Below are 27,191 nucleotides of genomic sequence, written 5' to 3'. Positions count from 1 at the left end.
GGCGCTCACACGTGCTCCTTGAAGTATTTGCTGCGTTTTCTACTCGTCACACCTAAAACCTATCCGAGTTTCGACAGTTTTTGCTTCTGACGCGAGCGGAAGATATCGTGAGCCGGTCGCTTGCTTACCACTCCAGAGGCGCCGTCGTCGTCGCCAAGCCCACTGTTCTTTTCGGCCTCTGCCGCTTGTTGTTGGAGCTGCTGTTGATGCTGAAGCGCTAGTTGTTGCTGCATCTGCTGCTGTTGTTGTTGCGCCATCTGCTCAATGCGTGATCGAGGAGGGAAATCGACCAGCAGCATCGCACGGAAGATATGCTCCACGTCGGCTATCGGCCCGTTCCAGGGCAGGTTCAACGGCAGCATCCCCGCAAACTCCTTCAAGAAATCAGGCAGCGGAGGACCAGGAATTTGTCTGCGTACACATCGTTAAAGTCAGTACGTAACCTACACGACCACATTGAGCAGTTTACGCACCTTTCCATCTCAAGCCCGAATCCTGCTGAGCCTCCCATTCCTTCTCCATCGTCACCTTCATCACGATTGACTCCCGGCAATTCACTTCGAGAGGAGCGATACATGTCGAGGAAACTCTGATCACAACTCGTTGGTGGCCGCAAATCCAAGAATGAATACCGGTGGGCAATACTCAGCAGACCTTTCATCTCCACGAAAGACTCGTCCGGGAACGCCATAGCCCGCCGAGCTTCCACTTTTGCTACAGTGGCAAGATCACCACCACTGGCTACCATCGTGTGCTCAAACTCAACGTATCGGTCCCAGATAGGACGTGATACTTCCGAAGGCATGACCGACAACACCTTTTCAAACAAAGATCGCATATCTGTACAGGTTAAACTCACGTCAGACACGTTTCAGACTCCCAACACACTCAACAGGACTTACTGTTGTCATCGTTAAGATGGCCAAGAAAATCAAGATAGCACAGTACGTAGGCAGGCTCTTGGATACACTTCTTCAAGCCCAGCTCGAAGATCTTGAGTGCAATATCCTTACCGGCTTCCGAACTGTCGCTGTAGAACTCCAACAGAGCTGCACGAGTAGCAACCACATCGCCATTAGACAGCTTGAAAAGGCCACCAAATGTACTCAGGTACTTGCTTACCTGAAGCTGCGAATACGTGGTATGTGCACGCTCCCTCACGCTCGTCTTTGCGTGCTCTTTTGAAGATTGTGCGAGCCTCAGCTAGCCCCTTGGCCCCGTACACACGGCGAGCAAAGCGCTGGTACGTGACATATGCAAGTGCCGACGCGTGATCCTTGAGCAGCTTTTCGTAAATGGCCTTGGCAGCTGGAATATCCCCACGAAGTTCGTGGTGGTCAGCAAACGCAAAGTGCAGGTAGCTCGAGTCGGGGAGAGCTTCAATCGCGCGTTCAAACACGCCAGTTGCTGCATCTGGATCGTTCGCCTGGTTCTCGTACGACGCGTACTGGTACCACGCCTCGGGGTAATGCCTTTTCACACTCACAAAGAGCTCGAGCGTGTAGCGCATGCGCGACTTAAGGCGTAGCGCGTCCAATCGCTCGGGGTTTCCCATTTCCAGCGCGAGAATATTCTGCCAGTTGGCCATATCCGCAGCATCAGCTCTTGAGCTTGTCGCGGGCACTGCCAGCGTGTTCGAGTTGACCTGGTCGTACAACTTTTTACGATCTCGTAGCACTGCGCGGGCAGCATCAAATTTGGGTCTGAAGACCTTGAAGAAATTCTGTGCCAGCGCTTCGTTATTGGGAATAGCCCTTTCAAACTTCTCGTAGTCTCTCCAGATGGTCTCCATACCGTTGAGTGGCACCATGACCATGCGATGGTAGAGCTTCCTTACGTTCAGGAAGGCCTGCGGGTCCTGTTCCTCCTGTACGAAAAGCAAGTACATTTGCCAGATAGGCGCTGCATGGATAGAGCCGCCTACTCTCTCGACAGCCAGCTCAAAGGCGTCCACCATGAGTTGTCTGGCCGTAGCAATAGCTGCTGCGTCCTTCGAGTCCACAGCCACATCCAGCTTGACGACCTTAGTGAAGTCCAAATAAAAGCGCCACAGGTCCACATTGGGACAGCGCAGCTGCATAAGCGACTTCTTTATGATCTCCTGCACTCGGTCGTACTGTTTCTCTCGTAACTCGTGCTCAGCGTAGAGCTTCCACCATCTTCCAGAGGTGGGGAATAGCTTCAAAAACGCCTCGTAGTGTTCGCGGGCTTCAGCAATTGGCAGCAGCTGCACCTCGTTCATGAGTGCGATCCACGCGTCGGTGTTCCATTGGTCCTTCTCCACAGCAGCCACGCAGCGCTTGAATTTAGGCGTGCGCTGGCGCTGTAATTGGCTCAGATCGGCGTCCTCCTCCTCTTCGTCGGCATCTTCGTCCATCCACGCCTTCTACAAGAGGAATAAAAAGAAAGTTTTAGTACGAGAAGAGAGACAAGACGACGGATTTTTTTATACAGCCGTACAGGTGGAGTAGGGGCCGCTTGCGGCGCCGCGATAGGCTCGTCCTCCTCGGAGCTGTCGGATCCCGCCATTTGGCCCTTTGACTCAAAACGCGGGTTTTAAAATAAAGTTTTGAATAAAATTGAGCTATTCCTAATAATTAGTTTTTTCAGAATCTGTTTTTTTTCAATTTGAGGCAGACGTGCTAAAATTGTTTTATTTCGAAGTAGTAGCAGGAAGAGGCAGTCTGTATCATTATTTCGAAACTAATACGTTTTAAAAAGTATTAAGCAGTCCCGCTTACGCAAACCAAGAGGGCTTCTTGAAGGCAGAAGCCACCACCATTTCCACTACACCAACAAAGACCGTCAGGAAGGAGCAGACAATGGACGTACTGGGGAAGATCGTACAAGGCACAGGCTGCGCCGTGGACGGTACCGTGGCGGCACAGAACCCGCTGTCACGCGCGCTAGACAGCGTCGTGCAATCACAAGCACGTGGCCGTCAGGCCCGAGGCCATGCGTCCTACGGAGCGCGGAGTGAGCTGCAGATGCAAATGCAGCGCCCTAACGTAGTACAGGGAGCCAACCCGCAGTTCCTTGCAGCGTTCGAGCAAGAGGCAGCCAGCCGCTCGCGCATGGAGGCAGCCTTTCGGTCGGGTGAAGCACAGCAGCAGATGATGCATGCGCACCAGGCGTCGATGGAGGCGGCGTTCGAAGAGGCCCAGCGTGCGCAGTTCCAGCACATGACAGGTCCACCACCGCCGCCCATAATGGACCCGCAGATGATGTATCCGCGTGCCATGCAGCATGACAGTTGGGTCGAAGACTTTCGCTCCAACCATCTCGATGACGCCTGGCAGACGGCTGGCAAGTCTCACCACGAGGTGGCGTGGGAAGAGACGAAGGCACCGGTGCCCATGCACAAGCCTATGATGCAAGCTGCTCCAGTGGCAGCTCAGCAGGCCGACACTTTACTGGATCTGGAGGCGGCGAAGAATTTGGAGGCGCAGCAGGCCTCCAGCGAGATGGCGCGGACTATGAGTCAGAATCCAAACTCCAAGTTCCAGAACAGTCAATTCCTTAAATTCATGAATCAGGTGAGCGCGGGTGAGGTTCAAATTGACGAGGAAAAAAACGAAGTTGTCAATGGCCATCTCAAGATGGAGGGCGCACTGGAAGGGGCGTGGGAAGACACGTCGGATATGCACTCGAACCGAGATCTTTTCGACGCGAGCTGGAAACAGAGTGAAAATGGGTCAGCAGCGGCCATGGAGAATGCGTTTTCAGAAGCATCTGCTGCTCACGCACATCCGCTTGAAGGAGCGTGGAAGGAGGCAGGTACAGCTAATGCTACGAGCTTAGACCAGGCGTGGGGTGACTCAAAGACTGCGGAGGAGAAGATGATGGACAGCGCGTGGGGTGAGAGTGACAATTTGGTACGTGTGTTGGATTTCGCTTGTGATCTCGCGTAGGTTTCCTAATTATTTTTTTTTGTAGGAAGCAATTTGGGAGAAAGCAATGGCGGAGGCCCAGACTACAGACCCGTTCGAAGATGCGTGGGATAATGCTACCAACCAGGACTACACTTACAAGGCCGAGAACCCTTTCTTGGACTCGTCCGAGAATTTTCAGAAGGGGATTGAGTTCTTCAAGTCTGGTCATTTAGATGACGCGATCCTGGCTTTTGAAGCAGAGGTACAGCAGCACCCAGAAAACAGTGAGGCATGGAGAATGCTTGGTGAGTGTCACGCAGAGAACGACGAAGACAAGAGCGCCATTATTTGCCTGGAACGTGCGGTGGAGGAAGATCCGTACAATCTGAGTGCACTGTTGGCACTCGGTGTTAGTAATGTGAACGAATTGAACCCGCAAGGCGCTCTGAAAACACTGAAGGCTTGGGTGCAGCACAACCCGAAGTTTCACGGCCTGGAGATCCAGGTAGACGAATATAGCGACGGATCTTTAATGGATGAGGTGATGCAGCTTATGCTACAAGCTCGTGCACACGATCCCAGTGATTCGGATGTGCAAGTCGTGCTGGGTGTCCTGTACAACGTGTCAAAGGACTACGATGCAGCAGTCTCGAGCTTCAAGGCTGCTACGGACTCACAGCCAGATGAATATGCGCTGTGGAACAAGATAGGAGCGACCTTAGCAAATTCAGCTCGCTCATCCGAGGCCATTCCCGCGTACCATCGGTACGTTGAATCGTGTGTGATACCACAAAATCTCGGTTTGTTTTTCTAACGCGCTTTTGCTCTTTCAGTGCTCTGGAGCTGAAGCCACGATATGCTCGCGGGTGGCTCAACCTGGGAATCAGCCACGCCAATCTGGGGAACTACGAGGAGGCTACGAAGTGCTACTTGCAGGCGTTGAGCTTGAACAACCGTGCAGACCACATCTGGAGCTATTTAAGAATCTGCTTCACATGCATGGAACGGTTCGATTTGGTGAAGATTGCGGATACGAAAGATATCGCCCGCTTTCGCGAAGAATTCAAACTTATCGATCTCTAAGCCGTTCGTAAGCTCCAGTTGTCAGGTGCATCGTCGGTCAAGCTGTAGTAACAATTGTATTTTACCTGGCTCCAGTAGAGAAACAGATTTCAGATGAATGAATATCTTTGAACCGTCCGCGACTTTTCGTAGCCCAGTTTTCATTTTTCGTTGTTCCGTTTGTTCTCCGAGTACAAGATGCCTTCGACAAGCATGATGTCACCGTTTGACCGGTTGCGCGAGCTGGAGAAAAAGCGCTCTCACAAGGAACACAAAGGCCAGGTGCCCGTCATGGATGCCGAGACGCTGCGAGAGTTGTGTCTCGACAATGACGGGTACGAAACACCAGAGCTCAACGATAGTTTGTACGCGCATTTTCGTGGGTTCCAGCGCATCGAAGGTCTAGAAGCGTATTACAATCTCAAGGCTCTCTGGCTCGAATCCAATGGTCTCACTAGAATCGAGAACTTGGAGCATCTCGTCAATCTGCGGTGTCTCTATCTGAGCAAAAACCTCATCGAAAAGGTCGAGAACCTGCACGCTTTGTGCGAACTCAACACGCTGGACCTGAGCGAAAACCGCATCCAGTCGCTTGAAGGACTAGCTCGTTTACCTAACCTGCTGTCACTAAACGCGACCCGCAACCGCCTGACAACAAGCGCAGACTTACTAGAGCTCTCTCAATGTCCGCTGCTGAACAACATCGATATCAGCCACAACCTAATCGAGGACCCAGATATATTGAACGTGCTCAAAGCGGTGCCAATGCTCAAGGCGCTACGAATCACAGGCAACCCAGTGGTCTCCAGCACGCGCTCGTTTCGAAAGACGTACATTGCAGCTCTACCTCAACTGTCGTTCCTGGACCGACCTATTTTCCCTATTGAGCGTGCTTCAGTAACAGCATGGCAATCTGGTGGCGTTGAAGCGGAGCGCGAAGCCAAGCGATCATTTGTGAATCAGGAACACGAAGAGCGTCGCCGGAGCTTACAAGAATTTCGGGACTGGCAAGAGCAAGTTCGTGAGCGAAGGATCAAGGAGTTGGAGCTGGAGCGTGCGCAGAAGCTGCTCGAAACGGTCGAACCAAAAGAGATTGATGTAGACTTACGTGGCTTTCGGGCAATCACCAAGGAGGAGTATGTTGCGATGGATGCCACCGAACGTGCCAAGTGGGATATCCGCATCGAGGAAGCCCAAGCGGACTCGCAGCAAGCGAAATACGAAGTATTGGGCAACGGGATCGCGCGGATGGGATCCGATTTCTGGGCAGCGTCAGCGGCGGCTCAACCAAAAGGAATAGCCTCCGATATGCCTGTACTGCAAGCCGAGAAAGGGGAAGGTATTGGATGTTATGTGAACGGGGCCGCGTCAAATATTGTCTCCGCTAGCAGCGGCAAGTTGCCTGGCAACGGCCTGATTGAAGACGCCTTAAAACCAGCTGTTGCAAGCGTTGAAGCTGAGGACAACTCAGATACCGGTATGCAAGCGGTGCAGGACATTTCACTGGTCGAAACGTACGTGCACAACACGGAACATGTTGGTACACGTGAAGTTGCAGCAAACAGCGAGACGGTGAGGTGCGAGAATGAACACTCGACGTTACTTGTTGAAGATGAGATAGTCCAGCAGGATATTGATGAACGCAGCGAGAACAACGATAGCAGCGATCGTTGCACCGGTAACGCCGACACCGCCGCGGATGTGGCAGCATCAGGGCAACTGAATCTTCCACCCCCACCGCCAATTGAAGCGTTTTTAGTCAGACATGGCTCAATTGATTTCGAGCCTCGCGAGACCTGGGCCCAGTTGCAGCAGCGTGCCAGCGCCGCGCCTTGCCTCCTGCGCCCGCAGTCGTTGCCGTCAGCGTTTGAGGTGAGCTGCATTTACTTACCTGCAGTTACAACGAGAAAACGATGGCCTTTCCGATTAGGTAGCAGCTCATTCGCAGTGTCTACCGCGGAACTGACTGGTTTTGTGTTGTTGTTGGCGTGGGTACAATTTAGGGTGAGGACGAGGAGCGAGCCTGCGCACTGGCGACGGACGACAGAGACACCACAGCTTCGCCTGTGCGAATCCTAAGCCGCGCCGACATTCTGTGTGAATTGGGGAAGAAGAAAATGCAGCACGGTGGTATGCATGTCCAAGACCCATATAGAGCGTCGCCCTATACTAACGTTGGCGAGCTTGACTAGGACAGATGATGGCTGAAAACAGGATATTGAACAATTAACAAATGAAAGCCAATGGGAGGCCGCGGATTTGAGATCAGGTATCTTGATTGGTCACAAATTGCGTAAGTGGACTCCACAGTTGGAGTCCCATTGCGACAGCAACCGGTATCCGGTACAGTGTTAGCATTTTTTGCTCCGACACCCTTCGCTTCATTCACGCATATTCCACAGCGAACCCGCACATCGATCTCGCAAGTAGTTCTTTCAACGACAGCACCCCCTCCCCCTGCGGCACACATCATGTGGACGCTACTGCTCGTGCTGCTGCTGCTGGGCTTAGTGGCTATGGCGGCCTTCGCGGCGTTCGGCGACGTGGTGTTGACGCTGCTACTGCGCCAGTTTGCAGCTTCGTCCGTTGGTGCCAAGTTCTCCATTTCCTGGTCGCTGCGTGACGGATCGCTGGAGCTATGTGACCTGGTGGTGGGAAAGCACGTAATGCCCGAGCTGGAGCCGCTGGCTGGACTTCCTTTTGGCCTGGAGCGCCTGGAGATGAAGCGTCTACTACTGGTTGTGCCGCTCTGGGCACACCTCGTGCGAGTCGTAACCGGCCAACCCGTGGACCCGAAACACGGACGCATGGAGTCGAAGCTGCTGGTTGGCGGTCTACGTGTTGGCCTAAGGCTCGACACTGCCGAGAAGTGGATGTGGCACCGCCACCAGAACGCCGAGCGCTGCGTGGAAGCGGTAAAGCAAGCGGCCAAAGCCCGATTGGCTCGCATCAATACGTGGACGGCCACAATTGTGCAGAAGCTCAAGGATCTCGCGACCCTGCGCAAGCGGATCCGTGAAGCCGAGAAGCCCCAACGAAAGAAAACCACGGAGCAGGCACCGTCCAAACCTTCCTCCTGGCACTTGTGGGTGGACGAGATCCTGGACTCGTTTGAGTTCATGCTGCAATCGTTCTCACTCTTGATTCGTGATGAATACTCTGGTGCGACGGTGGGTATTGCAATGGAGGAGTTCGAGATGGGCCGAAGCGGTTCGACCGACGACAACCGGCGGAAACGTGCGATGCGACTAGTGGACTACGAAATGTTCCTTAACTCGAAACCTGGAGGCAGCGCGAACGCCTGTCATCTGATTGCTCCTCTCACCATGGAGATCGGGGTGTTCATGCCCTTCATCTTCCAGTCGCTCATCATGGGACAGGGCACGGGTGAGCGCGCATTTGAGCTCGAGGTTTCGTTCGCAAAGGGCCGAGATTTTGATATTGAGTTGCGTCCTGCACAAGCTGGCATGTTATTGAAGCTGTTGCAACCGATTAATTATTATTATGATTGGCAAACGGCAGCGTCCATCGCGGATGATCTCGCATGCGTACAGCTCGGCCCAGCCGAGTCCGAAGAGTACATGTCGCTATTCAATGAACAGTGGAAGCTCGACAATGAGAAAAGCTTTCTGTTTCGGCTGTACGAGGGCTACAAGCTGAAGGAGGCCATCGTCAAGCGCAAGGCTCGATTAGATGAACTGGAAGTCAAGGTGCTGGCTACGCAACTCCTCTACCTGCGTTCTCTCTCACTTGGCTGGGAAATTCCGAATGCAGGCGAGCCATTGTCGTACGTTAGTGAAGAGGACTTGGAACGAGGAAACTTGCGCAACTTTGTGGAGAACCCTGCCGACCACTATGTGGACAAGGACAAGATACCGGAGACTCCGCCGATGTTCCATCTGTTCAGACTGTCATTCAAGATGAAGAGAATGAACTTGGTCATGATCGAGGACAACGAGAAGAAGCTGATGACATTCTTTGTCCAGGAGGTGGAGTTCGAACTGCGCTACCGCATGACAAAGATCGCCAAAAACGACACAGCCGTCGAAATTGCGTTGGATGCTGTGCGTTTTGGTTTACTGGACAACCGTGACGCTCCAACTAATGTGTTCCGTCAGATTATGGATCGCAACCCTGAAGCTAAAGATATGATGTCGATCGCGATCTCACAGCGTGGAGACGGCTATATGGACATTGGCGTGACGTTTAAGCATTTTTCGTTATTGCTCGTGTTTGATCCGCTGCTAGACATCATGCACAAGTTTCTGCCCGCGATTAGCGAAGACGAGAAAGAGCAAATGCGTTTCATTGATTGCGAGATGGCAGATGCCATGGATTCTCCAGAGCGGAGAGATGCTGTGAAGCACCTTTATTTGGAAGATCTGCCGAAAGCATATTCACCCTTATTGCTCGGTGGAATGCAGCTTGGATGTAGTGTTCTTTTGCAGGGATGTGAGTTCTGCCTCATTGGAGATTCCAAAACTCTTAAGTCCCCCGTCTTGGCTTTCACTGCGGATACCAAGGTTCGAGTCTTGAGTTCAGAGCGCTCAGAAGCTGTGGAGCTGGAACTGGTGGATGTCGCTTTGACTCCATGCACGATCATCCTTCGTGATGATGCAATTGAGCTTGACATTGGTGATCTACGGACCATTTTGGAACTCGAGGGCGAAGGCGTCGATTTCTCAATGGGCTACAGGCTTACTGTTGGTGATCCAGCTAAAGTGTCATCCAAATTTGGTAATAAGGCGCTCAAAGGCACTGGAAAGTCCGCGTCGAGTTTGTGGAACGTCGCTCGGAAAGCTGCTACGAAACCTCAAGTAATTGAGGCTGAGCACCCAGACATTGAGGAGGTCGAGGAGCGTTCAGTGACCCTTGATCGCAGAGATCGCGCCAAGGCCGATGCACGCAGAAAGTTGATGATGCAAATGTCTGACTTTGCGCTGAATCTCTCTCCTACTGATCTGGGCATTCTTTTGAGCATTTTGGCGTCGCTCAACGAATCAATGAAGGAGGATATTGAAGTCATAAAAAAACGAGAGGAGGGCGAAGCTCGTATGATGAAAGCTAGGCGTAAAGTTGAAGAGAAGCGCTATATGGAACGACTGAAGGAGGAATTCAAGCTGCGTGACACCGACGGTGGCGGGACGCTGGATGTATCGGAGATTGGAGACCTTCTACGGAGTGCCACTGACTGCGACAATTTAACCAAAACTGAGTTTGACGCTACAGTAGCAGACTTTGTCAGCATTGTGGACAGTGACGGAAGCGGTGACATTTCGCTTGAAGAATTTGAAAACGCACTGAGCAGGAACAAAATTCTGTACACGCGGCTACACCACAACGTGGTTTCTATAACTGGTCAGGAATACGTTCACCCCGACATGCAGCGAAACAAAGTGCCATATCTTTCTGGTGATAGCGCCAACACACTCGCCAACGCTGCAGCCCTTGCTTTTTTCTGGGAGCACTATGAAGAGCAAATCGGTGCGTCGATGTCGTCACTCAAAGGCCAGCGACCTGTTATTGTACAGAAGAAAATGGTTCGTGCGTTCAAGAATTATGATTATGCTCAAGAGGCGTGGAATCGAATTGTGAAGCCGTCGCTGGTAAAACCGGGTGAGCAGAGTTCTTGGCTGCTGACTAAGGAGATGGACATGGGAGGCCGTGGAGACGTGATCGATCAGTTGTTGTCAAGTCTGAAGGACGATGCGCATGATCAGGCTACTTTGAACCCGGAGTCTGTTGCCGAACAACAGATTTTTGTACAGACTGTTGTTTCCACATCGTTTGGCGGGTTCTACTTGCGTCTGATTGATGAAATGCTGCCGATGGGAACGCCGGCTATCGAGATGTCTTTGGAAGAACTGGGCATTTATGCCAATTTCTCGGTGTGGGAGGGCGCTTCTTCTAATCCCGCTACTGATCTCCAAGCTCGAGAGCGATCCGAAAACAGCTTCGGTGTCGCCAAAATCAGTTTTGACGTGTACGGCAACTACTACAACACGAAAGCGCGGCAAATTGAACCTTTCATCGAGTTCTATCAAGGAATTTTGGATATTAGAAAAGAGCCTGCGTCTCCGTTGGAGGTGGTCTACTCGTCAGACCGTTATTTCCAGTTGAACGTCACATCCGCTTTCATGGAAGCGGTGAACTCGAACGTAGCTACTTTCTCCAAGGCAGAACACCGTGCGGAAGCCGAGCGTCCGCATGTTAAGGAAATCGGTGCTATCTTTTGGATGCTAAATGAATGCGGCGTCAACGTTAAGTACTACATGGTGGCGAAGAAGCGAGTAAAGGAGCGTGTGCAGGAAGAGATTGTGACAGCCGTCACAGCTGTGCCCACTGGTGGGACGCACGCATGTAAGCTGCTGGATAACAGTGAAGCAGAGGAGTACGAGCAGCAAAGTTTGAAGGAAAAGCAACTACGCCAAGCTTATAGGGATGCTGACCAAGATGGGAGTGGTGAACTCGACACAGAGGAAGTGCGCTCTGTGCTTCGAAGCGTGTATGAGGAGGAAGACAAGCAGCGGAGAACGTCGGGGAAATCGTCGTTGTACAAGCGCAGTAGCAGCAGTATTTTGGACAATGAAGCTGAGTTTGCGCAAGCTGTGGAAGACTTCATCGCGCTGGCCGACACAGACAAGTCTGGACAAGTGTCGTGGGAAGAATTTAAGATAGCGATTGCAAAGTCGCGTTCCATGGTTGACCACTACATCTCGGTTGAGATCGAGGGCTACCGGACGATCCATGGCGTGCCGTTGATGTCCATAGGCCAAACTCAGGTCTTCGAGCTGACACCTTTTTTCGACGATGTCGAGTCGGAGAAGTCGATCGAAATACTCTATGACCGGGGTGTGGCTCTACTAACGAAGGTGGACGAGCCGACGCGAGAAGAGCTGCAGATGGCGTACGCTTGCTTGCGTCGGGTGAAGGATATTGATCCCAACTATGAGTGGATTGACTCTTATTACGCGGATTGCGTGCGGCAGTACTTACCTGTGCTAGCCGCTGTTCACATTTCTGTTGATGGTTTGTACGGTCTCCAAGTGAAGGTTTCTGGTGCGGAATGTGTTCGCAATGGAACGGCAAAGGACACAGAGCTGCAGATGTACAACGAGCTAGGAGAAGCTGCGCCCTGTAATCCGGAGCAAAATAACGGGGAAGAACGATTTTTTATGCTCCCCGCTCTTGGTATGATCAACATTCCCTTGGACTTGGTTGGTGCCGGGTCTTTCGCTATTCGGCAGACTGGAGAAACGGAGTGGAGCAACAAATTGGAGCTTTCTGTCTCAGATCAACGATTGTATAAGAAGATGACAAAGTTTGAGCAGATCGAGGCCAAGAAAGCTCTGCGCGGAGAAAGCAATGGCTCAGTTTCGTCTGCTAGGCGCGTGAAGGAAAAGCTGGGGACAAATGCTGTACTCCCCGACCCGAGTGAGTGTGTGCCTGCTGGAAAAGAAGTTATCTACCCATCGTCCAGCATCATCGACAACCAGCCTACTGTTGTCATCGAAAAGATTTCTGCCAACAACTCTCTCTTAGGAACCTGGTCGCTGACGATTCAGCCGCAGCTGGTGCTTCACAACGTTCTTCCTTGTGGTGTGGAGTATGCTATTGTCCAACCTGGTGATTGCCCGGCAGACAAACTGACCAGTAAGGGGGAGTTCCGCGTTGTGGACAATACTGGAAAAGACAAGAAGTCGCGAGCTGTGAAAACTCTGGGACAGATCGACTACTTTGCCTATGTGAATGAAGTCAACAGCCGCAAAATGTGGGTTGAAAGCGGCAAGACTATTCAAGTATTCGGTCTGGATCTAAGTAAGCCCGCTTTGATGATGATGCGCCTTTGTGCGAGTGAATCAATTCGAGCTGCAACCTGGAGTGCACCATTCTTAGTGCATCTTGAAGCGGAGCGCGAATCGTTCAACGAAGACGCGTTTGAGCTGCTATTTGACGATGGTCCAAGTTTCGTTTTTCACCCGCAATGGGAAGAAAATTCTGCTCGCTCAGTCTTCTTTTACTCCCCTTTCTGGATTCAAAACCGAAGTGGCTTGGACCTTCGCTTTAAGCTCTCTCGTGGTCGGGTGTGTACTGTTGAAGAGCACCGTGCATACTTTCCCGATGCCAAGGAAATTCCTGTGATGGCTACTGCTTCACCTGACAAGGCTCTGATTGGTGTCCGTCCATTCCAAGAAACACCGCCCGCGTACGAAGGTGAATCATTAGTGCCTGGAACGACGAAAAAATATCTACCAGACTTCGAAAAGTTGGGGTGGTCGGAGCCCGAAGATATGGCAACTGTAAGCAAGAAGGGAGAGCTGCGCCCGAGTGGATCTGGGAACTATTCTTTCGTACTTGCATTTGAAATTCGTGCTGCACCAGCGCAGTTTTTCCGGTCGAAAATTTTCGTCATCTCACCACGCTTTGTGCTTCTGAACCACGTGCCGCGGTCGCTGCAGATGACCCCAATCTTACTGGACAAAAAGGGGAATCGCGGCAGAAGCCGTTCCGATCAAGCTTACTGTACCTTAAGAGAAGGCGAGGCAGTCGTGGTTTATCGTCTAAGAGGCCCTGAGAAGTATGTAGCCGGTCTGCGCATCCGTGATGCGGCCAATGAAACCCAAGATGTTGGCGAGTGGAGTCCGACCATGCCACTGTTCAAATTAGCTTCTAAGATGAGCGATCCAAACGTCACCTACAATATGTCTGAGGACACTGTGTTCTGGACGCGTGGAAGCTTGGGCGATGGCCCTGTTTGCAGTGTGAACGTGCACGAGGTGGCTGAGACAGTATTTGCGACTGTGAGTGACATCTCAACCAACCCAAATTATCGTATTGAGAACCGTTCAACGCGTTGCTCATTCCGATACGTGCAGCACGGTGTGAAGACTGCGGAAGAGATTGTTTTGGGTCCTATGGAAAGCCATTCGTTCGCTTGGGAAGATCCAAAAGGCGACTTGGAACTGCGCGTTACTGCGACCCACTGGAAGGTGCCAACGCTTGTTGACTTTATGCAGATTGGGCAAGTGAAGAATACACCGCAGGGTCTTTTTGGCGAGGTGTATATCGACGGCTCCACGCGAGTATTTGCGATGGGAGACACTAAGGTTTATTCGGATGTTCGACAGCGTGCAGTTGTTAGTGACTGGCTCAGCAACACGGTGATTGATGTTTCGGTGCATGGAGTTGGAATCACATTGGTGGACGAGCAACCGCAGGAGATTTTGAACATCACCATGGAAACCATTCGGTTTGACTCGAAGGCAGAGTCTCGCCGTGTGACTTTAATGGTTCATCACGTTCAATTCGATGATATGACCCAGCACTCGGCGTACCCCGTCGTCTTCGCTCCCCTTGATAGTGGTTTTAACAGCGACAAACGCGAAGGTTGGCTTCCCGGCGACGGTGAAAAACCATTCTTCACTCTTAGCTGTGAAACGCTCCCACAAACTGGCATTGTCATTGTGAACGATTTCGACTTGCAGCTCGGGTCGATGGCAGTCAAGCTGAACCTTGAGTACTTAATTGGTCTGAGTAATCTGGTCTTCCAGTTTATCCCGGGTAGTGATGAGGCCACAATCTTACAGCAAGGCTTGGAAGCAAAGAACTCGATGCTTGTTCTGAATATCCCGTTCCCGGATGGCTCTGTTTCGGCTGGCATGCTGATGTATTTCAGACGCTGGCATATGAGTGGATACGACTTCGACTTGGTGTTTGATTCGCTACAAGAAGGCAAGGGTGAAGGCATTACCGCAATTTTGGGCAATACCATGGGAAGTATTGTCGGTGGGATTGCTCACGTGACGCCCGAGTTCCACTTTGGCGAGATTCTCTACCACAACCGCTTCTTCAACGAATACGACCTGATCTATGATGTTGTGTTGAAGATCGTTCACTCAGTCATTGGGCAGTGGTACAAGATTGTTGGCAGTGTGGAGATGCTGGGTGATCCGGTTGGTCTTGCCACGGATATTGTGGATGGTTTCGCGCTTGCTGCGCGTCAATTGAAGCGCGATGTGAGGGGTAAGAGCCGCAGAAAGGGCGAGAGTGCTGTGACTGTCGTCCAAACTGTCTTCGGTGTACCTCTGCGATCTATCGGGAAGGTGTCGAACGGTCTGGGCGACGTGGTCAAGAAAGCGACGTATTTTGAGAGCCAAGAGGACCAGAGCGAGCCCCGTCACATTCCCGAAGGTTTTATGCAGGGCGGCAAGGTGCTCGGAAAGAGTATTGCGTATGGTGTGACTGGCTTTGTCAAGGAACCTGTCCGTGGAGCCAAGAGTGGAGGTGTCAAGGGATTCGCGAAGGGAATTGGCCGCGGCACGTTGCAGCTCGTTGCGTCTCCTGTTGTAGGCACGCTGGGTGTGGTCGAAAAGCTGGCGCAGTCAGTGAGCAACACCACACACCTGATGGACGAAAAGCATTTTGAGGGAACTCGTCGACCTGCGCGAAATCTGCAGACAGGATCGCTGAAGCAGCTTTCAGACTCGAACGTGATTACGGAAGTGGAGGTGCACTGCTTGTATATCGATGGGCTGCCGGACAACGTGAACCCGAAGGTCGTGGTGCGCGTCTACTCGCAGACGGATGGCTTCCCTGCGAAGGAGCTCGGTGAGTATAAGTCGTCAACCGCAAGACACACTGGCACACCCAAGTATGACCAGTCGTGGCTGGTTGGCGTGACGTCGCTGGACACGTTCATCGAGGTGAATGTCTACCACAAACGCAAGCCGCTTCCAAAGAAGCGCCTCGGTTTCGTCCGCTTTTCCATGGAAGAAATCTACCGCGACTTCGACTCGGTGCCTGCAAAGCTGTTGGCAGATACGAATGCCAAGATGCAGCTCAAGCGCCGCAAGCGAGTGCGCGGAAGTATCATTAGTAAGCTAGCCTCGGCCAGCGAGCGCCCGATGGAGATTCGCGACGACTCGTGGCGGCAGCGACTCAATCGCCCGCCGAAATCGGGCAGCAGCATTCTATCGGAGGATGAAGATGAAGGATTCGAGGATTACGACCAAGAAGTGAGTGTGTTGAGTGGGCACTCGATTTGCCTCGATGGCACGTTCCCGCCCTCACCTGTGGGTATCCCACTACGAGAGTGTGAATCAGAAGCGAAGGTTTACCTCAGCATCCGCTACGTGAATGATATGCGGCGGTACGCGTAAGCTGTGCGAAGTGACAGTGCAGTGACAGAAGGAGGTTGACTCGATGTGAACGGTATGCGGTGGTACGCGCAAGCTGCGTGAAGTGATAGCGTAGCGTAGCCAGAGAAGCAGTTGGAAGAAAATGAAATGCATTTTGAATTATTAATACTTACTACTGTAGTAGTACTTCAGCTTTTGATGCGACCAGTAGTACAGTACCCAGTGGGTGCTACCATAGTACTACTTGGCTTTTGTCTTTTGACTCTCAAATGGCGCAGCGAGCGCTGACAAGTGTGGCGCATGGCGCGCTGCAGAAGTGAGCGCCTTTACTACTAATCTATATTGACTCACTAATTATTACTATTTTCTTGTTTGGGCTGCTGCAGACTGCCGTATGTGCGCACGGCCTCGGAGATCCAGGAGATGAAGTTCTGGCGAGCACCTGTGCGCGAGAGCAACCGCATTACAGACCCTATTAAACGCGCCAAGAACCATACTTCCCGTCTCATTAACATGCAATTGGGTAAACTCTCAGGCGTCACGCGTCAAGCCTCACTGGATTTCCCGGCGCTCAGGCGTATGCACCCATTCGAGCGGGAGGTGGTGGTTCTTACGCTGGGCCAAGGCACGTACGAGAAACACATTCAGAGGCTGCGCAAAGTGTACGCATCGTTGCACAATACGGGCAAGCACTACGAACGCGAGTGTCAGGAGCTGCGCACCAAGCAGGAGGCGGTCGACTGCGGATTGCGCTGCGTTGAGGTGGGGGCTGTGTGACACGGACTGGTGGCTGTGGCTGAGCTTTATGGTGCAACGATATAGGAGCTCAAAAAGATTGTGGACGACAATGCGGGCACGTTACGAGAGGTAGCGAACATGGCCAAGGTGCTTCGTGGACTTCCTCATGTGGACCTGGATAAACCCATTTTCGCCTTTGTTGGAGCGCCGAATGTTGGTACGATGGAATTTGTCTCGTGTCTGTTATTGTATTTTTAATGTGTTTTATCACCGCTTCATGCACTCACATGGCTACCAGGAAAATCATCATTAGTTCGTGCTCTGTCTACGGCTTCTCCGGAGGTAGACGCCATTGTGCTGAGCTGCAGATCCCGGCCACAAACTGCCAACATCACTGAGGACTAACGCTTTATCACTCTACTATCCAGGTGGCTAATTATCCGTTTACGACACGTGGAATTACCATGGGCCACATTTTCGAAGAAGGCATTTCGTACCAGGTAATGAAGAGTTGACAGGCATCACACGGCCGCTACCGAAGCTCATGAATCATTGCATTAATGCGCAGATTGCAGACACCCCAGGACTGATCTTCCGTTCTGACGAGACCCGAAATGCCATTGAAAAGTTGGCTATTGCGATGATGGAGAAGACGCAGGCCGTATGTCGTGCTGCTTTAGGAACTTCGCTCCTATTGTCTGACACTTTGCTTTACGTGTACGTGGTCATTTGTAGTCGATTGGCTTTGTGTTCGACCCGACGGGTTCGTCTGGCACGCCAACGGCTGACCAGGTTCTACTTCGGGATGAGCTTCGACACCGAGTGTTAAAAGCTCGCCCTGAGCACATGTGGATCGACATCATCTCAAAATCTGATCAGCCGTCGGACGACTTGGCGTCGCTGAAGGACAGGTGTGTGTGTGTGTGTGTGCAAGAGCTCAATGCCTCCAGTTGTTGTTAGTGCTCAGTCTCTTTATATTTTGATACAGGCTGGGACCGTCGCCGTTTTTCTCTGTCTCAGCACAAACAAACGAAGGCCTGGTGGAGCTGGGTGACGAAATCCGAAGACTTTTGACTTGAGTCCGCTTGCGAGAACGGCTTCTTGGAGAAGCTGGAGTAATATGAAATACCGCAGTCATTACTGCGCGCACGTTTGACGCTTGTAGAGGTTATGCCTTATCTTCGTGCTAATTTGATCTCAGGAAAATGTGCAACTAGAACATGTATCTTTAAAAAAAAATCCTAAGATACAATTAAAAATACATTGAGGTGTTCGATTTCTGCTCGGTTATCCTAAGATACAATTAAAAATACATTGAGGTGTTCGATTTCTGCTCGGTTTTTTTTTTTGAAGAAACTAATGACCTTATTTTAATGTCAAAAGTTTATTAACTTTTGCTGGCAAGAGCAAAAGTGTTGCAAAAAGTTGCTCACACTAAAATGAACAGAGATATAAATCTATACAGGCTATAAAATTTGAGCAAGAAGAAAGCTGCATTAAAAGTTGTGGTGCTAATCTTTCGTCGGGAGCACAAGGTGGCGAGGGGCGTTGGTGACTTGAGCTCAGCAGAGACTAAGCGACGATAATGCTGGGGAAGAAGGCGCTGGAGGGTATTGCTGCCTACAAGTACAAGGCGTGAGTTGCTGCTGTGGGTTGCAAAGAGGGATGCAATAACGGGGAGGACTGACTGTCGCGCTACTATGGCCTACTGCTCACTACAGGGGATCGTATACGTACCTGGACAATGTGCTAAACCATTTTTGGACGTATTCGGCGCAGTTCCTGCCCATTTGGATGGCGCCCAACCTCGTGACGATGATCGGCACAGGCGTTATGATGTTCACGACAGTAGTCCAGCTCTACTACGCGCCACATTTTTCTGAGATCTGCCCTGCGTGGGTGCGTGACTGCTCTTTCGTTTCTAGGCAACGCCTGTACTCCTGTGCTAACTGCGGCCTCGCCTCTTTTTGTATTCGTGCAGGTATACATACTCTCGGCACTTGGCCTGTTCTTCTACCAGACCATGGATGCGCTAGACGGCAAGCAGGCGCGACGCACCGGCGCATCGTCCCCGCTAGGTCAGCTCTTTGATCACGGCTGTGACGCCGTGTGCACGGTTTTCAATGTACTGAGCGCCAGTGCCACATGCCAAGCTGGTGTCGGCTTGCGCCCTTACATTGCGCTGTCGTCCGTGTCCATTGCGTTCTACTTGGCGCAATGGGAAGAATACCACACTGGGGTCATGAGCTGCGGTAATGGCTTCTTCGGCGTCACAGAGGGGCAGCTGACGTTGGTGGCGGTTCATCTCGTTGCGGCGTTTTTTGGCGCAGGTTTTTGGACGGCGGAGATTCCGATTCCGACGCCGTTCCCAGTGACCATGACGGATGTTCTCATTGGCGCACTGGTGGCGAGCAATGTGCTATTGGCATACGGAAACATCTCCAACGTGCTGCGAGCGGCCCCGGACGCGATCCCACGCGACGAGCTGGGCAACAAGCATATCTCAAAGCATCTTGCTCTGATTCAACTGATCCCCATTGGCATTCTGCTAGTTCTGGGGTCGCTATGGATCTGCGGCCCTGACGCGGAGAACTATGCCAACTACCCGGTGTTGTTCTTGTTCCCAATTGGCATCGGCTACGTGTTCTTCTCGGTACGCTATTTGCTGCAATGTTGACAAACATGTATGACAACCCGTAGCTGTATGGCGAGGTTCTAACTTAGTTTCTTTGGGGTGCTTCTGTCTTTGTATTGTAGACGCGAATGATTGTGAGCCACATGTGCAAGATCCCGTTCACTCCGCAGCTGCGCGTCATTATTCCTTTCGGCTTCGTGATCTTCAATGCCTACGGACCTGCTGTGGGAATTTTTTCCAAACCTTTAATCCCGACAATTGTGGCATCGTCCATGTATGTGGTCTTCATCGTCGCGGTGTATCTTCACTTCGTCTTTGGTGTGGTGAAGGACATTTGTGATTTCCTCAACATTTTCCTTTTCAAGATTAAGCCAGTTGCGACGGAATCTGAAAAGGCGAAGTAGAGCGGCGGTTGCAGCTAGCAAGATTAGCTTCAAAACTTGAGTTCTCCGCAGTATGCAATTGGAGCAGCTAAATCCACCAGAAAGAAAATAGGAGAAGTAAACAACCACTGCGCGTTTGGTTAGAATCGCGATGCACTTCTGTCTCGTAAAAATGCCGTGTAGTATGGGCAATCGTAGCTCTTGCACTATCTAGAAATCCCAGTTCCAATCGTCTGCTTTCGCGTTGGCAGTAGTGGAATTCAGTTTCATCGCACCCAAAGGTTCATGCTGCGCCTTGGTCTTTGCTTGAGCTTCTGCACGACGTTCGCTCGCCGTTTTTCTCTGCGTGGACAAACCGCTTGACGATTCTGATGCTCTAGCACTTGATGCCATGGTGGACGTATTCAATCCACCGACACCCTTCTGGGATCCCGTGTTCATCTTAGGCGCTGATACATCGAGACCCAGGTCATCGTCGCCACCCCAGTTGTCATCCCCCCATCCACCGTCGCTATTTACCGCGAAAGAAGAGGTTGTTGTGGTCGTATTCGCTGCCGAAGGCGCTAAGTCACTACCCGTGTTGCGTGACACATTTAGTTTGATCGATGAAGACGAAGATGACAGCGACGCAGATAGTGAAGATGCTGCTGGGGATGTAAACGATGACGAAGTCCCTCGGTTCACTGACAACGACGAGCCAAACCCTGAACTGGTCCGTTTAGGACTATCTAGCCCGTCCAAGTCGTCGTCATTACCCCAGCCGTCGTCAGCAGAGAAATCATCGGCAGGAAACGCGTTAAAGCTGCTATGCTTGGACGTCGAGCTAAATCCATTGCTTTGGTTCTTGGTGCCAGAGAAGGAAGAAGAACGCGATGATGCCGCGGATGTTCCTAATGCGGAGAGTGAGGTTGAAGACCCGCCAGATCCAACCAACTTATTAACGTTCGAAGCAACAGCCGAAGAAGCCCATGCTGTTAAAGAAGAAGCATATCCACCTGAGCTGTGACTGTTAGAAGATGGTGGTGGGGTAACTCCAGTCGCAACATCACCCACGTGGTCACCCTCGCCTGAGACGCGCTTCATTTCACGCTCCTTGGCTTCCAGCTCCTCCCGCACTTTCATCTGGGCAGCTTCATCCATGACTTTCTTCATAAAAATATCAATCGACGTCTTGGCTTGCTCTCGAACAGTAATTGACACGTCGAGAAGAAGAGGTGAGATCGCTGGGATAATGCTGCCAGCCATTCCTTGGGATGTAAAGAACTCCTGCATTGAGTAACAATTCTCGTTAGTATGGTAATGATATTCTTAAAGAACTCTGCATGATTACTGTCGACTACGTAATCATGCACAGTTACTTACTTGGCACGCTGTCATTGAGCGAAGTCCAGCAAGACGCGCATGAGGGAAGGGATCTCTCAGCGCTCTAGCAAAAGCTGGGAACAGCACCTTCGGTCTTGTTGCATCGTTAAGCTTGCTGGCAATCTTTCCTAAACAGATTGTAGTGTTTGTTCGGATGGCTGGTTCCGGGTCCGACTGTACGACGAATAATTTAGCGAGGAACAAATCAAGATTTGCCAGCAAATTCATGCGCACACATGTACCCAACGCACCTGCAGCTTTGCAAAATACTTCATGACGCGGTTGTTCAGATTGCTGTCCGACAGCTTGTCGGCAATGTGTAGCATTGACTTGACAGTAAGCTCACGCAAAACCGGGGCCGCGTCTGTAAAACCACTGCATAAGTTGTCGAAGACTACCGAGCTGTTCACTAGCTTTGCGTCAAAGTGGACAGTGAACTTCTCCATCATTTGCAAAAGCTGCACACGGACAGCACGATCACTGCAACTAAACAGCTTGATGATGATCGGAAGCACTTCCGCCTTAAACTCTTCAGCAGATAATGAGCTGCCAATCTGGACCATGGCAGGGAGCATGTGGCTAGCCGATGGGTCTAGTTTCACGGGTCCATTCTTTGCTCCAGTTGCTGCGCCAAACTCCACAACCTGTTTCAGCGCTGGGAGAATCTTGTGCACTCCAAAGCATCGCGGTAGCGTCTCCAGATTGGCGCAAAGCTCTTTGTAGAAAGCCACTTTTTCGTCAGAGTCCTTCACGGCAAGATTCTCCAAAAAATCCATACGTTTGATAAATGGTGTGTCAAAGTAGCTGCAGCTTAGCATCTTCTGCGGACTTGGCCGCCGTGCAACGTTGTCGTCGATTGCCTTGCGGAACTGTGTTCGGATTGCCGGCGGGATGTTCGATGCCGTTGACACATCACTCGATCGAAATTGGCCATCGTTGAATACGTAGTACATAAGACAGGCAAATGCCCAAATATCCACGCCATAAGATGGCCCTGTCGCCACTGCCTTCCAGTCGGAGCGTTGACACTCTGCACAACACCCTCGTCACAGCATATTTTATCACGCCCTTGCTAGAAGTTACGCACCTGGTGACTTGTAATTGACGTCCGCGTACTGCTGGAAAGCTGTGTAGATGTACGATGGTCCATCGCTTGTTATCTCGGCTGTAAGCTCAAAACCACCCAGTTTCCAGTCGCCACCCTGGCAATCCGCCAAAGCATTGTCAGTGTCATATCGCAGCCATATTGCCGATAAAGCTATACCTTCGTAACGAAAATGCTCTGAGGCGTCAATCGTCCATGCAGGAGCTTACAGTCCACGTTGATGAACTGGAGCGCCATAAGGATACTGCGCAGGCCCCACGCCACGCACATAGTGAACTCCTCGCTATTGGCGCCGTACTCCATACGAAGCGCTGTTAGAAACTCGGATAGGGGCATGACATGTTCTGTGACGATGAGGATGGGCCCGTTGTTTGGCACTTCGGTACCATCCAGGTAGGCCAGGATGTTGGGGTGACGAAGTGTCTTGATGCGACGCAGCGCATTTTGCGTGAGCTGGCCCGCTGGCTGCCGTGACTTGAAGATGGACACAGCGTGCGATGGATCTTGCTTGCTTTTGCCTGAATGCAGCACGAAGTCGGGCAGCCCCTCAAACACTACGCTCTCTCCTGCGGCACTGCCTGCCGCAACGTTCCCATCCATAGCCGGTGTGTCCATCGAGTAAGGCAGGCCTCCCGTCGCGCTCGATCCCACTAAACCTCCAAGCGTCTTGAGGAAGTTCATCCTTCTTGCTACTACCGTACTTACACCCCTTGCCAGCTTCCCACGTGTGTGCCTACCGGTGTAGTAATAGTGGAGAAATGAGGCCCAGAAAGCGCCACGATTGGCCAAAAATGCAGAGCCTGATATTCATGCGACGTGTGACAGTGTTCAACACGTTAGTTAACCTACGATCTACTCCATGAAGCTCTTCACGGCGTCGATCAGCTCGGCCTTCCGCCCGACAGCTGCGAGACCGTGAGCGTGCAGGAACGCCTTCAACTGAGCGACAGTCTTCTTCTGGATCGCGTTGGATGCGACGAGTGCAGCCCATTCGTTCTTGTCGAACGTCTCCTCCGCTTCCGGCTTGTTCGACGAGCCTGCCTTTGCCTTTGCTGTCTTCTTCGTTGTCGACTTGCGCCCACTCGAAGCCGAAGACTAGGCACAACAAATGTGGCAAGGTGAGCTAATGGCGCTGGTCAATTAACTTCTTAGAATAACGTACCTTGCGCTTCGCGGCAGTAGACACGTCGAGCAATTCCCCACCGCACACATCTTTGAAATTGGTAATCGCATCCTGGATGACAATATTAAATCGCTGCACAGAAACCTCATTAACGCCCACTTTTTTGTTTTACCTTGACTTCGTCTTGCCCAAAGCCCTCGGCATCAGGAAGCGTTGTGTCCTTCGTTTCATCGAATTCCAGTGTTTCTTCGTCCAGGGCAAGTGCTTGAATCGCAGCAAAGTGCTTTTGAAGGTCTGCCAACACAGTGAGCGATAGTTACTTAACCTTATTCCGAGCTTCTATCTAATCACGAAACGCACCCGGATTCTCGAAGCTCGGCGCTTCCGTCAGCTTCAGCTTCGAGATTAATTGCTTTGCCGCATCAATTTTCTCCTGGCTGGCTGAGAACAAAATCAACACTGTAGTCAGCGGTATGCATTTCTCTACATCTAACCAGGTAACGCTTACCATTCGTCACAGGCTCAGCAGAAATGTCACGAATATCATCCAGATACGGCAAGAAGATGACGTTTAACCCGGATGGCTGCACCTGACCCATCTCATCATTTTCTTCCTCCTGGGGAACCAACGCCACCAGACGCGGTTCACTTGTTTTACGGGCAATCAGTCTAGCCAAGGCAAACTTTTGCTTCCGAACCATGGAACTTAGAATTGCCATAAAGGCTGTAGAGCTTCCTTCGATGTAGCCATCACTGGGGTACACAAAATATGGTGAACGAATGTTTTCGTTCCACTTAAGAGAGCTCAACGGCTTGAAGCAAATGATCTGAAGCCCTGGGGCGTCGTAGTGCTTAATCTCCACCACGTCATCTCGAGTGAAATAAACACGCTTGCCGCCGTAGTCAATATACTTTTTGATCTGATCCGGAGTAAGGTAGGCTCCTGTGTCTTCGCAAAGCCACTTTGTCTCGGTTTTGAGCGGAGTATTCGTGCTCGCGTCGAGGGCCACCGGGGTGTTCTTGCGCTGGACGACTACCAGCGCGTATAATTCCACACCAATTGACACTCCTTTCGTGATATGGAGAGGGAATGTTGTAAGCCGACGCTTGCGAAATCGCTTGCGTAGCGACCCGTCCATTAGATCATCGAGCGAACCGACAGGAAACGCCGGTTGAAAAAAAGCTTCGTTCCCGACTATCTCCTCATTCTCTTCGGCCGAAAAGTCCTGGAAACTGCATCCGTAGAACTTTGACAGATCAAAGCTTTCTTTTCCAGGTGGAGTAATGTAGAACAGGTTCAGTGTGCGCTTCAATTCGGTGTGGTTCTGTGGCAAGACGAATTCGTTTAGTATAACAAGGAGACATGCATTATGATGATTGCGATAGCATCCCACTACTGATTTACCTGAACTTGCTTTTTAATCCGCCCAACCTCTTCTGCATCTGGACCCTCCGGGCTGTCATCATTAGTAAATACCCAGATACGCTGCGAGTCCTTCTTTTTCAAGCTGGAATTGCAGTCACGGAAAGTGATAAGTAGAGTATAGTCACAGTCATACTTCTTAAGTAATCCGTACTTTGCATCTGAGAAGGAAATTCCACATTGCCACAAGGCGTTGCTAAATGACAATTTCTCCGAGTTTTGCATGGACTGAAATTCCGCTTGGACGTCTGTCTCCAAAAGTGCCTGCAAATGTCGAAGAGAAAGTTAGCAATGCTGAGGATAAACAGTTGAGGGCATTCAAACATACTTGAAGGTCCTTGATGCGCTGCGCAGACGGAAATCCTAGTGGTTGAAATTCGTAGACTTGCTCTAGTGTGCCTGCTTCGCCGCGCTTGTTCTTTAGGGTTTGCAACAGTGAAACAAGTCAGTGACTCGACAAGACACGACCAAAACAAGACCATTCACTCACTGCTCCAAAGAAGACGACGCTCAGCAGAGAATTATCACTGGCGACCACTTTTGACTTGAGAAGCTTGATCACGAGCTCCACGATAGCGTGAAACCACGTCGATGGAGCCTTTGCTGTCATGTGCGGGTACGGGGAGAACATGGCCTCGCGAACATCTAGCAGCACAATCAGCGCATCCTTCCCGCTCTCAGGGAGCTCCCAGTCCTCCTCATCTCCCCCCAACTTGTCGCCAGGCGCCGCGTTCTGACTGCCCCACACGTCCATTTTTTGGTACGTAAAAGTAGAGGGAATAGTCGAAAAATGACTTATGTTGGTGATGGATCTTAAAGATGGCTACAAAAGTTCCAGTTCTTGAGTATGACAAATGCCCTAACACTTTACATGTACCGGAGATCGCAGCTTCTCGTTCTGCCCCCCCCCCTCCCCAGATCTACAGTATCTACCACAATGGCGCAGTGACTGCGCTCTGTGCATTCTCGCGCAAGGTGCGTAACACGGTCTTGGTCAGCCGTGGGTACTCCACCGACTGGAAATTGCGCTCGAAGTGGCTGCTTAGCCTGCGGACATTCAGTTCCTCGAGAAGTCCTGAGCAGGAGGAGATCCCAGCAGCCTCAAGGCGTCGACTGAACGCACGTAGATTATCCGATCGCCACATAAAGTCCACTCGTAAACATTCAAGCGTCGACTGAAGCAGCCCCGAAGAGTGGATTAAGCCCACGCTGGTGCCGCTACAGCCGTTTGAGGAAAAAACCAGCTTGGAGCTATCGATAGGATCGTAGTTCACAGCACAGCTGTAGGTGTTCTTGACGGCTGGCCACTCGGGAATCACCCTCGACGAGCTTGTGGAGGCGCATCCATCCTTCCATGCGTCCATGAGTGTTGGGTACTCTTGCTGCAGGTACTCTTTCTGCTGAGCATCGCTGGAGCGATACAGCAGCCCGCAGAATTCATCTGCCGTGTATGTGCAGGTCTCCCATTTTCTCTCAAACTGTTTTTTTAGCGCGTCGAATTCCTCTAGCCACTGCTTTTCAAATTGTTCATCCTCAAACTGCTCACGGAACAGCCCCTCCTCGTCTCCGTCAATTTCTGATCGAATCTTGGACTTGACCTTACGAATCGCATCCATGAACCCACCCCTCGAAGACTCAATCGCAGAGCCAGCCTCTTCATTATCGGTCTTGGTATTTACTCCACCCTTTAAATTAGCATCGCTTGGCACATTGCGCGAGAATGACAGCGTATTTTCGCCACTGTTAGCACCCCGCAAAAGTCCAATGATATCTGCTACCTTCTTTCCTTCACAATCCTCTCCGTTCACTTTAGTTAGGATATCGCCAAGCTGCAGACAATCCAACGCCTCTTTGTTTAGCCCATTTCCAAGTGAGCTCGCAGGATCTTCCACTAAGCCATCGACCACTAAAAGATCGACATCATTCTCGATTCTAGCTACCTTCGTGAAGTAAATCCCGAATCCTTCGTCCGTCTTCTTAATCACGACGTCGAATTGTAGCGTATTCATGAGGGTTCTGAGAGATCTATCAGTGAATGTTTACCGGTCGTACAGTATGTCTTCCTCATCGCGAAACGTCACACAGTATGATTGATCTTTTTTTTAGATTTAAAAAAACACAGCTGGGACGGTACTGTTTCGAGTGTTTTAAACATTTTTGATATGGATTGAGTGCTATAATTTGTATGAAACCACGACGGTTGTATTAGTTGAATAGCTCAGCTGTATTACTATCAACCCCCAATTAAGCTTTCTGAGCTACTACATGTATTAATAGTATTTATTCTAAAAACGTTATGGCCGTCTCCTTTCATCAGAAGCAATGATTGTTGAGTGCTTTGATCTTGCTC

General features: G+C 51.1%; 9 protein-coding genes across 9 annotated transcripts; 5 read left to right on the top strand and 4 right to left on the bottom strand.

Moving 5' to 3' along the window:
* Positions 1 to 59: 59 nt before the first annotated feature.
* PITG_12111 (uncharacterized protein) lies at positions 60 to 2,529 on the bottom strand (the record flags this gene model as incomplete). The annotated part of the gene is made up of 5 exons (XM_002900689.1): positions 60 to 411; positions 474 to 840; positions 903 to 1,049; positions 1,123 to 2,386; positions 2,461 to 2,529. The coding sequence occupies 5 exons, from the start codon at positions 2,527 to 2,529 to the stop codon at positions 60 to 62; spliced, it is 2,199 nt and encodes a 732-aa protein (XP_002900735.1).
* A 293-nt stretch (positions 2,530 to 2,822) lies between these two features.
* Positions 2,823 to 5,073, top strand: PITG_12110 (peroxisomal targeting signal 1 receptor, putative; the record flags this gene model as incomplete). The annotated part of the gene is made up of 3 exons (XM_002900688.1): positions 2,823 to 3,875; positions 3,937 to 4,637; positions 4,706 to 5,073. The coding sequence occupies 3 exons, from the start codon at positions 2,823 to 2,825 to the stop codon at positions 4,953 to 4,955; spliced, it is 2,004 nt and encodes a 667-aa protein (XP_002900734.1).
* Positions 5,074 to 5,132: 59 nt separating this feature from the next.
* PITG_12109 (uncharacterized protein) lies at positions 5,133 to 6,036 on the top strand (the record flags this gene model as incomplete). Its single annotated transcript, XM_002900687.1, has 2 exons — positions 5,133 to 5,888; positions 5,929 to 6,036. 2 exons carry the CDS (start codon positions 5,133 to 5,135, stop codon positions 6,034 to 6,036), a joined length of 864 nt encoding a protein of 287 aa, XP_002900733.1.
* A 1,369-nt stretch (positions 6,037 to 7,405) lies between these two features.
* On the top strand, positions 7,406 to 16,139 carry PITG_12108 (uncharacterized protein; the record flags this gene model as incomplete). Its single annotated transcript, XM_002900686.1, has 2 exons — positions 7,406 to 9,641; positions 9,690 to 16,139. 2 exons carry the CDS (start codon positions 7,406 to 7,408, stop codon positions 16,091 to 16,093), a joined length of 8,640 nt encoding a protein of 2,879 aa, XP_002900732.1.
* Positions 16,140 to 16,448: 309 nt separating this feature from the next.
* PITG_12107 (uncharacterized protein) lies at positions 16,449 to 18,069 on the top strand (the record flags this gene model as incomplete). Its single annotated transcript, XM_002900685.1, has 7 exons — positions 16,449 to 16,834; positions 16,895 to 17,027; positions 17,109 to 17,152; positions 17,239 to 17,310; positions 17,379 to 17,471; positions 17,546 to 17,721; positions 17,799 to 18,069. 7 exons carry the CDS (start codon positions 16,496 to 16,498, stop codon positions 17,887 to 17,889), a joined length of 948 nt encoding a protein of 315 aa, XP_002900731.1.
* Positions 18,070 to 18,336: 267 nt separating this feature from the next.
* Positions 18,337 to 19,956, top strand: PITG_12106 (CDP-alcohol phosphatidyltransferase, putative; the record flags this gene model as incomplete). The annotated part of the gene is made up of 4 exons (XM_002900684.1): positions 18,337 to 18,445; positions 18,532 to 18,709; positions 18,792 to 19,463; positions 19,568 to 19,956. The coding sequence occupies 4 exons, from the start codon at positions 18,396 to 18,398 to the stop codon at positions 19,847 to 19,849; spliced, it is 1,182 nt and encodes a 393-aa protein (XP_002900730.1).
* An 82-nt stretch (positions 19,957 to 20,038) lies between these two features.
* Positions 20,039 to 22,976, bottom strand: PITG_12105 (N-terminal kinase-like protein; the record flags this gene model as incomplete). The annotated part of the gene is made up of 6 exons (XM_002900683.1): positions 20,039 to 20,156; positions 20,229 to 21,094; positions 21,191 to 21,364; positions 21,442 to 22,220; positions 22,278 to 22,392; positions 22,455 to 22,976. The coding sequence occupies 6 exons, from the start codon at positions 22,974 to 22,976 to the stop codon at positions 20,039 to 20,041; spliced, it is 2,574 nt and encodes an 857-aa protein (XP_002900729.1).
* Positions 22,977 to 23,147: 171 nt separating this feature from the next.
* Positions 23,148 to 25,624, bottom strand: PITG_12104 (ATP-dependent DNA helicase 2 subunit, putative; the record flags this gene model as incomplete). Its single annotated transcript, XM_002900682.1, has 9 exons — positions 23,148 to 23,336; positions 23,458 to 23,529; positions 23,597 to 23,712; positions 23,779 to 23,851; positions 23,937 to 24,743; positions 24,824 to 24,926; positions 24,996 to 25,105; positions 25,170 to 25,259; positions 25,332 to 25,624. The coding sequence occupies 9 exons, from the start codon at positions 25,593 to 25,595 to the stop codon at positions 23,148 to 23,150; spliced, it is 1,824 nt and encodes a 607-aa protein (XP_002900728.1).
* A 146-nt stretch (positions 25,625 to 25,770) lies between these two features.
* On the bottom strand, positions 25,771 to 26,862 carry PITG_12103 (uncharacterized protein; the record flags this gene model as incomplete). The annotated part of the gene is made up of 2 exons (XM_002900681.1): positions 25,771 to 26,016; positions 26,140 to 26,862. 2 exons carry the CDS (start codon positions 26,455 to 26,457, stop codon positions 25,771 to 25,773), a joined length of 564 nt encoding a protein of 187 aa, XP_002900727.1.
* Between the last annotated feature and the right edge of the window lie 329 nt (positions 26,863 to 27,191).

Source organism: Phytophthora infestans, genomic scaffold (genome assembly GCF_000142945.1).
Source record: "Phytophthora infestans T30-4 supercont1.24 genomic scaffold, whole genome shotgun sequence".
In the NCBI taxonomy this organism is placed as follows: Eukaryota; Oomycota; class Peronosporomycetes; order Peronosporales; family Peronosporaceae; genus Phytophthora; species Phytophthora infestans.
The sequence above is the reverse complement of the archived record's forward strand: the minus strand, read 5'-3'. Positions and strand labels throughout refer to the sequence as shown.